At 48.4% G+C, this 16128-nt stretch overlaps 1 protein-coding gene across 1 annotated transcript in view; it reads left to right on the top strand.

Moving 5' to 3' along the window:
* LOC311103727 (phosphatidylinositol N-acetylglucosaminyltransferase subunit Q-like) overlaps positions 1–16128 on the top strand; it is a 37592-nt gene that overhangs the window by 7447 nt on the left and 14017 nt on the right. Inside the window, 4 exon segments of the mRNA XM_084145346.1 lie at positions 629–755; positions 1047–1200; positions 11783–11889; positions 11892–11893. Coding sequence (XP_084001472.1) covers positions 629–755; positions 1047–1200; positions 11783–11889; positions 11892–11893 — 390 coding nt within the window.

Genomic DNA, 16128 nt, shown 5'->3' with positions numbered 1-16128 from the left:
GTGAGTAGGGAGGGACGGTGAGAGGGTGAGGTCAAAAGAGGAGAGGAGTGGAAAGAAGGAGGCAGAGAGAAATGAGTCAAAGGCAGACGTAGGGAGGTTGAAGTCACCCAGAACTGTGAGGGGTGAGCCATCCTCAGGAAAGGAACTTATCAAGGCGTCAAGCTCATTGATGAACTCTCCAAGGGAACCTGGAGGGCGATAAATGACGAGGATGTTAAGCTTGAATGGGCTAGTGACTGTGACAGCATGGAATTCAAATGAGGAGATAGACAGATGGGTCAGGGGAAAAAGAGAGAATGTCCACTTGGGAGAGATGAGGATTCCTGTGCCACCACCCCGCTGACCAGATGCTCTCGGGGTATGCGAGAACACATGGTCAGACGAGGAGAGAGCAGTAGGAGTAGCAGTGTTTTCAGTGGTAATCAATGTTTCCGTCAGCGCCAAGAAGTCGAGGGACTGGAGGGTAGCATAGGCAGCTATGTATTGTTGTGTGTTTTGTTGTTAGCATGTAGCTAAGCTATGTATTGTTGTGTATTTTGTTGTTAGCATGTAGCTAAGCTATGTATTGTTGTGTGTTTTGTTGTGAGCATGTAGCTAAGCTATGTATTGTTGTGTGTTTTGTTGTTAGCATGTAGCTAAAGAGCTGGAGGAGCTGTTGCAGTGGCTGATGGGAGCTCCAGCTGGTCTGAAGATGAACCGGGCTCTAGACCAGGTGTTAGGACGATTCTTCCTCTACCATATACACCTGTGGATCAGTGAGTCTCACACACACACACACACACACACACACACACACACACCCACACACACACACACACCCATGCTCCACCTCCACACACACAAACACCCATGACCCCCTCCACACACACACACACCCATGCCCCCCCTCCACACACACACACACCCATGCCCCACCTCCACACACACACACACCCATGCCCCCCCTCCACACACACACACACCCATGCCCCCCCTCCACACACACACACACCCATGCCCCCCCTCCACACACACACACACCCATGGCCCTCCTCCTCTCTCTGCAGGCTACATTCACCTGATGTCTCCGTTCATTGAGATGATTCTGTGGTACGTGGGTCTGTCTGCCTGCCTGGGCTTGACCTTTGCCCTCTCCCTGCTCTCTGACATCACCGCCCTGCTCACCTTCCACATCTACTGTTTCTACGTCTACGGAGCCAGGTGAGAAGAGACCAGTCACTAACCCTAACCCTTCTATATCTACGTCTACGGAGCCAGGTGAGAAGAGAAGAGACCAGTACAGTCATGATGCCTCTCAAAAGTGCACCACTTTTGACCGTATCCCATAATGCACTATAACGTTTTTTCATTTGGGACACAGACATTGGGTCTTCAGTGTACAGTTGAAGTCTGCATACACCTTAGCCAAATACATTTAAACTCAGTTTTTCACAATTCCTGACATTTAATCCTAGTTGAAATTCCCTGTCTTAGGTCAGTTAGGATCACCATTTTATTTTAAGAATGTGAAATGTCAGAATAATAGTAGAGCGAATGATTTATTTCAGCTTTTATTTCTTTCATCACATTCCCAGTGGGTCAGAAGTTTACATACACTCAATTAGTACTTGGTAACATTGCCTTTAAATTGTTTAACTTGGGTCAAACGTTTCGGGTAGCCTTCCACAAGCTTCCCACAATTCTTACATTTACATTTACGTCATTTAGCAGACGCTCTTATCCAGAGCGACTTACAGTTAGTGCATACATTTTTTATTTTTTATACTGGCCCCCCATGGGAATCGAACCCACATCCCTGGCGTTGCAAACACCATGCTCTACCAACTGAGCTACCTCCCTGCCGGCCATTCCCTCCCCTACCCTGGACGACGCTGGACCAATTGTGCGCCGCCCCATTGGTCTCCCGGTTGCGGCCGGCTACAGCAGAGCCTGGATTCGAACCAGGATCTCTAGTGGCACAGCTAGCACTGCGATGCAGTGCCTTAGACCACTGCGCCACTCGGGAGGTTCTTCTTGCAACCGTTCGTTCTTCAGTGTAATGGCAGGTTAATACGTCATGAGAGTAAGAATGACCACATATTTTCATCTTCTTCTTAAAGCCTCGTTCACATTACCCATGAGCACTCCCGTTACGTTGCGCCGGATGTCATGCATTTCAACGGGGGGGGGACATCCACAACAAAGTGGAAACGCAACGCGTTGCGGTTGAAGGCTCCGTTGCAAGACGGACCCTGCATAATTTGTCCTCTTCTGTCCAGCCAGAGTCCGTCGAAGAACAGGACGTTTACCAAACCACAGAAGAAAATGAAAATATGTGGTTTTCGGTGATTGCTTTATGGGATAGCTAGCAACTTGTAAACAATGACCCATTCCTATAAATGAGTACTATTTTAATAGTCATGTAAAATAATACACATTGGCTGTTAAGCCAATTATATTATATGACTGTTGCCTCCCGTTTAAGTTTATTGTGATGGTAATGACGTTTGTTTTTTATGATAATTATTAGGTAGATAGATACAATGGTATCTTCAACCCAGCCTAGCTTTTAGCTCGCTAGCTAGCTGCTCTGCAGTGCAAGCTAGCTTGACTTGCTATCAAGTTAGAGAAACAAGTTGAGGAAAAAGTAACTAAACAAAACATATTTTATTATCACCTGAAACAATATAGTTATCCTGTCTTGAATGAAAAGCTCATATTTTGCGATCTCCCAAAATAAATACGATCCCTGACGAGAGACAAGCTCTCCTCCATCTTTCGTTACAAACGCTACACTTCTCCGTACAGTAGCGGAGGCTACTACTGCTTTTTGGCCATTCCCCGCAGATAAATTATGAAAACATTCCATGTAAATGTTGAGTCCTCGCTGCAGGAACAATAGGTAGTAGAGAGAAAGTGTCACGGTCGTCTTGAAGAGAAGTAGACCAATGCGCAGCGTGTTGAGCGAACATGATACTTTATTATATTAAAGCACAAAACAAAACAATAAACGACTCGTGAAGTCCACGGTGACAAAGACCGACAAGGAACAAAAACCCACAAACACAAAGTGAAACACAGACAGTTAAATATGGCTCCCAATCAGAGACAACCAGCACACAGCTGACACTCGTTGCCTCTGATTGGGAGTCACTCAGTCAAACATAGAAAATGACGAACTAGAAACACCCAACATAGAAACAGAACACATAGAATGAACACACCCTGGCTCAACATATAGAGTCCCAGAGCCAGGGTGTGACAGTACCCCCCCCTAAAGGCGCGGACTGCGACCGCGCCTAAATACGAGCAAAACAGGGGAGGGCTGGGTGGGCATTCCTCCTCGGCGGCGGCTCCGGCTCCGGGCTTGCCCACCACCCTCCAACAAACCCCCCATAGCGCCCCTGGTCCGGTCTGGCCCCGCTGGCTGGAGCTGGACTGGACGTAGCAGGAGCGGTAGGCTTCAGCTCCTTAGTGGAGCAGTTGAGCGGTACCTGAATTGGCACCGATGACCCAGGCACGGGTTGTGCCGGACTGACGACTCGCACCCCTGGCTTGGTGCGAGTGGCAGGAACAGGCCGGGCCGGGCTGGCGACGCGCACCGTAGACTTGGTGCGAGTGGCAGGAACAGGCCGAACCGGGCTGGCGACGCGCACCGTAGACTTGGTGCGTGGAGCAGGGACAGGCCGGGCCGGGCTGGCGACACACCCCGTAGGCTTGGTGCGTGGAGCAGGGACAGGCCGGGCTGGGCTGGCGACGCACACCGTAGGCTCGGTGCGTGGAGCAGGAACAGGCCGGACTGGGCTGGCGACGCACACCGTAGGCTTGGTGCGTGGAGCAGGGACAGGCCGGGCCGGGCTGGCGACGCACCCCGTAGGCTTGGTGCGTGGAGCAGGGTCAGGCCGGGCTGGGCTGGCGACGCACACCGTAGGCTTGGTGCGTGGAGCAGCAACTGGCCGGACTGGGCTGGCGACGCACACCGTAGGCTTGGTGCGTGGAGCAGGAACAGGCCGGGCTGGGCTGGCGACGCACACCGTAGGCTTGGTGCGTGGAGCAGGGACAGGCCGGGCCGGGCTGGCGACGCACATCGTAGGCTTTGTGCGTGGAGCAGGGACAGGCCGGACTGGGCTGGCGACGCACACCGTAGGCTTGGTGCGAGTGGCAGGAACAGGCCGGGCCGGGCTGGCGATGCACACCGTAGGCTTGGTGCGAGGGGTAGGAACATGCCGGGCTGGGCTGGCGGCGTGCACCTTACACTTAGTGCGGGAAGCAGGAACGGGCCGGACCGGACTGGCGACGCACACCGTAGGCTTGGTGCGTGGAGCAGCAACTGGCCGGACTGGGCTGGCGACGCACACCGTAGGCTTGGTGCGTGGAGCAGCAACTGGCCGGACTGGGCTGGCGACGCACACCGTAGGCTTGGTGCGTGGAGCAGGAACAGGCCGGGCTGGGCTGGCGACGCACACCGTAGGCTTGGTGCGTGGAGCAGGGACAGGCCGGGCTGGGCTGGCGACGCACACCGTAGGCTTGGTGCGTGGAGCAGCAACTGGCCGGACTGGGCTGGCGACGCACACCGTAGGCTTGGTGCGTGGAGCAGGGACAGGCCGGGCTGGGCTGGCGACGCACACCGTAGGCTTGGTGCGTGGAGCAGGGACAGGCCGGACTGGGCTGGCGACGCACACCGTAGGCTTGGTGCGAGGGGCAGGAACATGCCGGGCTGGGCTGGCGGCGTGCACCTTACACTTAGTGCGGGAAGCAGGAACGGACCGGACTGGTGACGCACACCACTTGCTTGGTGTGAGGAGCGGGACTGGGTTTCGTCATAACCCCCCGCTCCCTCAGCTGCCTACCGAGTTCCTCTCGCCGTGCCTCATTTCTCACCCTTTCCCTTATCGCCTCCAAATGCTCCATCCTCTGCAACACTACCTCCTGCTCCCTCGTCGTCCCTGCCGTGTGCCCCCCCTAAAATTTTTTTGGGGTTGCCTCTCGCCTGTCCGACGTTGACCCTGCTGACGCCGCTGCTCCTCTCTCCGTCGCCTCTCCACCGTCTCACTCCATGGCCGGCGATCCATCCCGGCCAGGATCTCCTCCCAGGTCCAGGATCCTTTCCCGTCTAATATCTCCTCCCATGACCAGGCTGCCTGCTCCTGGACACGCTGCTTGGTCCTGGTATGGTGGGTTTTTCTGTCACGATCGTCTTGAAGAGAAGTAGACCAATGCGCAGCGTGTTGAGCGAACATTATACTTTATTATATTAAAGCACAAAACAAAACAATAAACGACTCGTGAAGTCCACGGTGACAAAGACCGACAAGGAACAAAAACCCACAAACACAAAGTGAAACACAGACAGTTAAATATGGCTCCCAATCAGAGACAACCAGCACACAGCTGACACTCGTTGCCTCTGATTGGGAGTCACTCAGTCAAACATAGAAAATGACGAACTAGAAACACCCAACATAGAAACAGAACACATAGAATGAACACACCCTGGCTCAACATATAGAGTCCCAGAGCCAGGGTGTGACAGAAAGCCTTATTGTGGTCCCAAATATGATAAAAGAAAACAGATTGAAGGTTATAAAAGCTAATGTCATGATACTTATATGGTAGTATTAAAGATATTGATATAGGTCTACTGATTTGATTTAGTGTTGACAAGGGAGTAGTCAACTGCTGCTTTCTGTCAAGCAAAGCCCATGTTTAACAATCTACATGTAAAATCTATTGGTGTGTTTGAGCCCTTAGTCTGTGTTCGGACGCACTGCGTCTCCTCTGCTCAGCCGCTGTCTATAAATAAAATTAAAATTGTATTCGTCACATACACGTGTTTAGCAGATGTTATTGCGGGTGTAGCGAAATGCTTGCGCTTCTTGCTCCGACAGTGCAGTAATATCTAACAATTAATATCTAACAATTTCACAACATATACCCAATACACACAAATCTAAGTAAGGAATGGAATTAAGAATATATACATATATGGACGCGCAATGACAGAGCGGCATGGACTAAGATACAGTAGAATATTATAGAATACAGTATATACATATGAGATGAGTAATGCAAGATATGTAAACATTATTAAAGTGACTAGTGTTCCATTTCTTAAAGTGGCCAGTGATTTCAATAGGCAGCAGCAGCCTCTAATGTGCTAGTGATGGCTATTTAACAGTCTGATGGCCTTGAGATAGAAGCTGTTTTTCATTCTCTCTGTCCCAGCTTTGATGCACCTGTACTGACCTCGCCTTCTGGATAATAGCGGGGTGAACAGGCAGTGGCTCGGGTGGTTGATGTCCTTGATGATCTTTTTGGCATTCTTGTGACATCGAGTGCTGTAGGTGTCCTGGAGGGCGGGTAGTTTGCCCCCGGTAATGCGTTCGGCAGACCGCACCACCCTCTGGAGAGCCCTGCGGTTGCGGGCGGTGCAGTTGCCATACCAGGCGGTGATACAGCCCGACAGGATGCTCTCAATTGTGCGTCTGTAAAAGTTTGTGAGGGTTTTAGGTGCCAAGCCAAATTTCTTCAGCCTCCTGAGGTTGAAGAAGCTCTGTTGCGCCTTCTTCACCACACTGTCTGCGTGGGTGGACCATTTCAGTTTGTCAGTGATGTGTACGCCAAGGAACATGAAGCTTTCCACCTTCTCCACTGCAGTCCCGTCGATGTGGATAGGGGGGTGCACCCTCTGCTGTTTCCTGAAGTCCACGATCATCTCCTTTGTTTTGTTGACGTTGAGTGAGAGGTTATTTTCCTGGCACCACACTCCCAGAGCCCTCACCTCCTCCCTGTAGGCTGTCTCGTCATTGTTGGTAATCAAGCCTACTACTGTTGTGTCGTCTGCAAACTTGATGATTGAGTTGGAGGCGTGCTTGGCCACGCAGTCATGGGTGAACAGGAAGTACAGGAGGGGGCTGAGCACGCACCCTTGTGGGGCCCCAGTGTTGAGGATCAGCGAAGTGGAGATGTTGTTTCCTACCTTCACCACCTGGGGGGCGGCACGTCAGGAAGTCCAGGACCCAGTTGCACAGGGCGGGGTTCAGACCCAGGGCCTCGAGCTTAATGATGAGCTTGGAGGGTACTATGGTGTTGAATGCTGAGCTATAGTCAATGAACAGCATTCTTACATAGGTATTCCTCTTGTCCAGATGGGATAGGGCAGTGTGCAGTGTGATGGCGATTCCATCGTCTGTGGATCTATTGGGGCGGTAAGCAAATTGAAGTGGGTCTAGGGTGATAGGTAATGTAGAGGTGATATGATCCTTGACTAGTCTCTCAAAGCACTTCATGATGACAGAGGTGAGTGCTACGGGGCAATAGTCATTTAGTTCAGTTACCTTTGCTTTCTTGGGTACAGGAACAATGGTGGCCATCTTGAAGCATGTGGGGACAGCAGACTGGGATAGGGAGAGATTGAATACAGTGGGGGAAAAAAGTATTTAGTCAGCCACCAATTGTGCAAGTTATCCCACTTAAAAAGATGAGAGAGGCCTGTAATTTTCATCATAGGTACACGTCAACTATGACAGACAAATTGAGGGAAAAAAATCCAGAAAATCACATTGTAGGATTTTTAATGAATTTATTTGCAAATTATGGTGGAAAATAAGTATTTGGTCACCTACAAACAAGCAAGATTTCTGGCTCTCACAGACCTGTAACTTCTTCTTTAAGAGGCTCCTCTGTCCTCCACTTGTTACCTGTATTAATGGCACCTGTTTGAACTTGTTATCAGTATAAAAGACACCTGTCCACAACCTCAAACAGTCACACTCCAAACTCCACTATGGCCAAGACCAAAGAGCTGTCAAAGGACACCAGAAACAAAATTGTAGACCTGCACCAGGCTGGGAAGACTGAAGCTGCAATAGGTAAGCAGCTTGGTTTGAAGAAATCAACTGTGGGAGCAATTATTAGGAAATGGAAGACATACAAGACCACTGATAATCTCCCTCGATCTGGGGCTCCACGCAAGATCTCACCCCGTGGGGTCAAAATGATCACAAGAACGGTAAGCAAAAATCCCAGAACCACACGGGGGGACCTAGTGAATGACCTGCAGAGAGCTGGGACCAAAGTAACAAAGCCTACCATCAGTAACACACTACGCCGCCAGGGACTCAAATCCTGCAGTTCCAGACATGTCCCCCTGCTTAAGCCAGTACATGTCCAGGCCCGTCTGAAGTTTGCTAGAGTGCATTTGGATGATCCAGAAGAGGATTGGGAGAATGTCATATGGTCAGATGAAACCAAAATAGAACTTTTTGGTAAAAACTAAACTCGTCGTGTTTGGAGGACAAAGAATGCTGAGTTGCATCCAAAGAACACCATACCTACTGTGAAGCATGGGGGTGGAAACATCATGCTTTGGGGCTGTTTTTCTGCAAAGGGACCAGGACGACTGATCCGTGTAAAGGAAAGAATGAATGGAGCCATGTATCGTGAGATTTTGAGTGAAAACCTCCTTCCATCAGCAAGGGCATTGAAGATGAAACGTGGCTGGGTCTTTCAGCATGACAATGATCCCAAACACACCGCCCGGACAACGAAGGAGTGGCTTCGTAAGAAGCATTTCAAGGTCCTGGAGTGGCCTAGCCAGTCTCCAGATCTCAACCCCATAGAAAATCTTTGGAGGGAGTTGAAAGTCTGTGTTGCCCAGCGACAGCCCCAAAACATCACTGCTCTAGAGGAGATCTGCATGGAGGAATGGGCCAAAATACCAGCAACAGTGTGTGAAAACCTTGTGAAGACTTACAGAAAACGTTTGACCTGTGTCATTGCCAACAAAGTGTATATAACAAAGTATTGAGAAACTTTTGTTATTGACCAAATACTTATTTTCCACCATAATTTGCAAATAAATTCATAAAAAATCCTACAATGTGATTTTCTGGATTTTTTTTTCTAATTTTGTCTGTCATAGTTGACGTGTACCTATGATGAAAATTACAGGCCTCTCTCATCTTTTTAAGTGGGAGAACTTGCACAATTGGTGGATGACTAAATACTTTTTTTCCCCACTGTATGTCCGTAAACACACCAGCCAGCTGACGGTGCATTCGTTCTGGTTTTCCTGTTGGCTGAAAAAAATGTTGGGCTACTCCATCGAGTTTAACGAGATGAAAGCGCTGCTGGCTCTGACCCGGAACCCCTGGCAGGCTAAAACGAACGCACCAAAACAGTACTACGTTGTCCTCTGCATTTCTGTCAATAGAAGAAAAACTTTCAGAATGACCGAGTGGATGCTGACAGACTCGGGAGTCGGGATCCACATTCAACGACAGTCAGTCTTTGTTCATGGTATGTTCACACTCAATTATTATATTTAAAAAGAGATGTGGACTGGGTCTAATAAAGTAGGTGAACTCCAACTATAATACAACTCTTATCTTTTGTGTATTCTTAATATTTGCGTTGAAATACCTTCATTAATGATAGTGACGACTTATCCTTCCACTTATCCTGTGTTTTCAAAATACCCCTCAAAATACCCCTCAAAATACTCCTCTTTAGAGGCATAATGAGTAATGTCAAACTGTGTAGAATTGCAGGAAATGCATTTAAAAATGTCAAAAGGAACTCCGGGGGAGGACCACCAGACTGTTCGTTCCCACTATATCTACACCACAATTTCGCCCTTGTCTCAATGCATGTACACACTCCTATTGAATATGCATTCACCTGTATTGTGAGTAGGCCTATGCCATCTTGATTTACCCATTTTATTAAGAGATCTACCATTCAAAGAAAAGTATTACCATTATGTTAGATATTTTATTTTTTAATGATATTTTTTAATAATAATTGTTTTAATATAATAAATTAATGCGTACATGGCTGTCTCTGGGGAATTTTGTCATCAGAATTTTCAGATTTGATTGAATATCGGCATAAAACGTCCACCACCTTGACCCCCCCCAAAAAATCTGCATCGGTCCTAAAAGATCCATACGGGTCGTGTGTGTGTGTGTGTGTGTGTGTGTGTGCTGTAACACTAACAAAGCATCATTATGAAACGCCTCTTGATCTGACTGATTCATGTCCAAATGCTACTGAACCCAGTGTCGAAGTCTGGCCTGTCTGAGGGAGTGTCTCCGTCCCAAATGGCTCCCTATAATAAGGGACTATACAGGGAGTACAGTAGGGAGCCATTTGGGACACACTCAGTGTTACAGTGAGTAGGGAGCCATTTGGGACTCACTCAGTGTTACAGTGAGTAGGGAGCCATTTGGGACTCACTCAGTGTTACAGTGAGTAGGGAGCCATTTGGGACTCACTCAGTGTTACAGTGAGTAGGGAGCCATTTGGGACTCACTCAGTGTTACAGTGAGTAGGGAGCCATTTGGGACTCACTCAGTGTTACAGTGAGTAGGGAGCCATTTGGGACTCACTCAGTGTTACAGTGAGTAGGGAGCCATTTGGGACTCACTCAGTGTTACAGTGAGTAGGGAGCCATTTGGGACTCACTCAGTGTTACAGTGAGTAGGGAGCCATTTGGGACTCACTCAGTGTTACAGTGAGTAGGGAGCCATTTGGGACTCACTCAGTGTTACAGTGAGTAGGGAGCCATTTGGGAATCACTCAGTGTTACAGTGAGTAGGGAGCCATTTGGGACAGTGAAGCATTTTGTATTACTTTGGCTCTAAAAGTTTGAATTTGAAATCAAATGAAGTTATGACTATGAGGTTAAAAGTGCAGACTGTCAGCTTTAATTTGAGGGGGTCTTCAATCATATCAGGTGAACCCCATTTTAGGGGACCAAAAGTATTGGGACAAATTCACTTATGTGTATTAAAGTAGTAAAAAGTATTTGGTCCCATATTCATAGCACGCAGTGATTACATCAAGTTTTTAGAAACATTTTGGAATATAGAGCCAAAAGAAGAAAGAAAGCTTGACTGTCCCAGTACTTACGGAGGGTACTCTATATCAATGATATATGTACCTCTCTCAGCCCTGTGAACATTATGATGAACTGTTTCCCCTTTTAGTAAATGATGTGTGAGGAGCTCTCAGCATGTCATTTACAGAGGGACTTATTAAATATGTATGGAGGCTAAAAATATCTTCCTTCTCTCTCTCTCTCTCTCTCTCTCTCTCGCTCTCGCTCTCTCTCCATCTCTCCTTTCTATATCTCTCCCCCTTTCCCCTCTCTCTCTCTCTCTCTCTCTCTCTCTCCATCTCTCCTTTCTATATCTCTCCCCCTTTCCCCCCTCTCTCTCTCTCGCTCTCTCTCCATCTCTCCTTTCTATATCTCTCCCCCTTTCCCCCCTCTCTCTCTCTCTCTCTCTCTCCATCTCTCCTTTCTATATCTCTCCCCCTTTCCCCCCTCTCTCTCTCTCGCTCTCTCTCCATCTCTCCTTTCTATATCTCTCCCCCTTTCCCCCCTCTCTCTCTCTCTCTCTCTCTCTCCATCTCTCCTTTCTATATCTCTCCCCCTTTCCCCTCTCTCTCTCTCTCGCTCTCTCTCCATCTCTCCTTTCTATATCTCTCCCCCTTTCCCCCCTCTCTCTCTCTCTCTCTCTCCATCTCTCCTTTCTATATCTCTCCCCCTTTCCCCTCTCTCTCTCTCTCGCTCACTCTCCATCTCTCCTTTCTATATCTCTCCCCCCTTTCCCCTCTCTCTCTCTCTTCTGTTCTCTTGCCTCCTCTATCCCCTCCCTCCTCCTCTCCCTCTCTCTCCCCCTCTCTCCCCCTCCCTCCTCTCCCTCTTCCTCTCCCCCCTCTCTCCCCCCTCCCTCCCCCCTCCCTCCTCCTCTCTCTCTCCCCCTCCCTCCCCCTCCCTCCTCCTCTCCCTCTCTAGACTGTACTGTCTGAAGGTGTATGGTCTGTCCTCTCTGTGGAGGCTGTTCAGAGGGAAGAAATGGAACGTCCTCAGACAGAGAGTAGACTCCTGCTCTTATGACCTGGACAGGTAGTCACAACACCTATCACACACACTCCTGTCACTCACACACCTATCACACACACACACGTATCAAACACACACCTATCACACACGTATCACACACACCACCTATCACACAAACACCTATCACACAAACACCTATCACACACACACACAACACGTATCACACAAACACCTATCACACACACACCTATCACACACACACACGTATCACACACACACACGTATCACAAAACACCTATCACACACACACCTATCACACACACACCTATCACACAAACACCTATCACACACACACCTATCACACACACACCTATCACACAAACACCTATCACACACACACCTATCACACACACACCTATCACACAAACACTATCACACACATACCTATCACACACACACACACACACACGTATCACACACACCTATCACACACACACCTATCACACAAACACCTATCACACACACACCTATCCACACACACACACACGTATCACACACACCTATCACACACACACCTATCACACACACACGTATCACACACACACACGTATCACACACACACCTATCACACACACACCTATCACACACACACACGTATCACACACACACACCTATCACACACACACCTATCACACACCACACGTATCACACACACACCTATCACACACACACGTATCACACACACACCTATCACACCACACACCTATCACACACACACACACGTATCACACAAACACCTATCACACACAAACGTATCACACACACACACGTATCACACACACACACCTATCACACACACACCTATCACACACACACCTATCACACACACACACGTATCCCACACACACCGTATCACACACACACCTATCACACACACACACACGTATCACACACACACACCTATCACACACACACCTATCACACACACACACGTATCACACACACACCTATCACACACACACCTATCACACACACACACACGTATCACACACACACACGTATCACACACACACACCTATCACACACACACCCTATCACACACACCTATCACACACACACCACGTATCTCACACACACACCTATCACACACACACCTATCACACACACACACGTATCACACACACACACCTATCACACACACACCTATCACACACACACCTATCACCACACACCTATCCACACACACACACCTATCACACACACACCTATCACACACACACGTATCACACAACACACACGTATCACACACACACCTATCACACACACACGTATCACACACACACACGTATCACACACACACACCTATCACACACACACCTATCACACACACACACACACGTATCACACAAACACCTATCACACACACACGTATCACACACACACACGTATCACACACACACCTATCACACACACACCTATCACACACACACACGTATCTACACACACACGTATCACACACACACCTATCACACACCACCTATCACACACACACCGTATCACACACACACCTATCACACACACACACGTATCACACACACACCTATCACACACACACCTATCACACACACACACGTATCACACACACACACCGATCACACACACAGCTATCACACACACACCGTATCACACACACACACGTATCACACACACACGTATCACACACACACGTATCACACACACACCTATCACACACACACCTATCACACACACACACACCTATCACACACACACACGTATCACACACACACCTATCACACACACACCTATCACAACACACACACGTATCACACACACACACGTATCACTCACACACCTATCACACACACACTATCACACACACACACGTATCACACACACACACGTATCACACACACACCTATCACACACCACACCTATCACACACACACACCGTATCACACACACACACGTATCAACACACACACACACGTATCACACACACACTATCACACACACACACTATCACACACACACACCTATCACACACACACCGTATCACACACACACACGTATCACACACACACCTATCACACACACACACTATCACACACACACGCTATCACACACACACCTATCACACACACACCTATCACACACACACACTATCACACACACACCTACACACACACACACTATCACACACACACCTATCACACCACACACGTATCACACACACACACGTATCACACACACACACGTATCACACTCACACACACCTATCACACACACACACGTATCACACACACACTATCACACACAACACACCTATCACACACACACCTATCACACACACACACAGTATCACACACACACACCTATCACACACAACACGCTATCACACACACAACGTATCACACACACACACCTATCACACACACACCGTATCACACACACACACGTATCACACACACACGATCACACACACACACACACTATCACACACACCTATCACACAACACACCTATCACACACACACCTATCACACACACACACTATCAACACCACTCACACACACGTATCACACACACACACGTATCACACACACACACGTATCACACACACACCTATCACACACACACACGTATCACACACACACACGTATCACACACACACACACTATCACACACACACCTATCACACAAACACCTATCACACACACACCGTATCACACACACACGTATCACACACACCGTATCACACACACACCTATCACACACACACACCTATCACACACACAACCTATCACACACACACCTATCACACACACACACGTATCACACACACACACCTATCACACACACCCTATCACACACACACCTATCACACACACACCTATCACACACACACACGTATCACACACTCACACGTATCACACACACACCTATCACACACACACCTATCAACACACACACCTATCACACACACACTATCACACACACACACACGTATCACACACACACCTATCACACACACACCTATCACACACACACCTATCACACCACACACTACACACACACACGTATCACACACACACACGTATCACACACACACCTATCACACACACACCTATCACACACACACCTATCACACACACACACGTATCACACACACACACGTATCACACACACACACCTATCACACACACACTATCACACACACACCTATCACACACACACCTATCACACACACACACGTATCACACACACACCTATCACACACACACCGTATCACACACACACCTATCACACACACACCTATCACACACACACGTATCACACACACACGTATCACACACACACGTATCACACACACACCTATCACACACACAACACACGTATCACACACACACACTATCACACACACACCTATCACACACACAACTATCACACACACACCTATCACACACACACACCTATCACACACACACCTATCACACACACTACCTATCACACACACACACGTATCACACACAACCTATCACACCACACACTATCACACACACACCTATCACAACACACCATCACACACACACACGTATCACACACACACCGTATCACACACACACACACTATCACACACACACCTATCACACACACACCTATCACACACACACACGTATCACACACACACACCTATCACACACGACACCTATCACACACACACCTATCACACACACACACACGTATCACACACACACACCTATCACACACACACCTATCACACACACACACCGTATCACACACACACACCGTATCACACACACACCTATCACACACACTACACGATCACACACACACACCTATCACACACACACCTATCACACACACACCGTATCACACACACACACACGTATCACACACACACCTATCACACACACACCTATCACACACCACACTATCACACACCTATCACACACACACACACGTATCACACACACACACCTATCACACACACACCTATCACACACACACACGTATCACACACACACCTATCACACACACACCTATCACACACACACACGTATCACACACACACACTATCACACACACACCTATCACACACCACCTATCACACACACCCACACGTATCACACACACACCTATCACACACGACGCCCTATCACACACACACACGTATCACACACACACACGTATCCACACACACCTATCACACACACACCTATCACACACACACACGTATCACACACACACACGTATCAC

Source organism: Coregonus lavaretus (genome assembly GCF_964263955.1).
Source record: "Coregonus lavaretus genome assembly, chromosome: 28".
In the NCBI taxonomy this organism is placed as follows: domain Eukaryota; kingdom Metazoa; phylum Chordata; class Actinopteri; order Salmoniformes; family Salmonidae; genus Coregonus; species Coregonus lavaretus.
The sequence above is the reverse complement of the archived record's forward strand: the minus strand, read 5'-3'. Positions and strand labels throughout refer to the sequence as shown.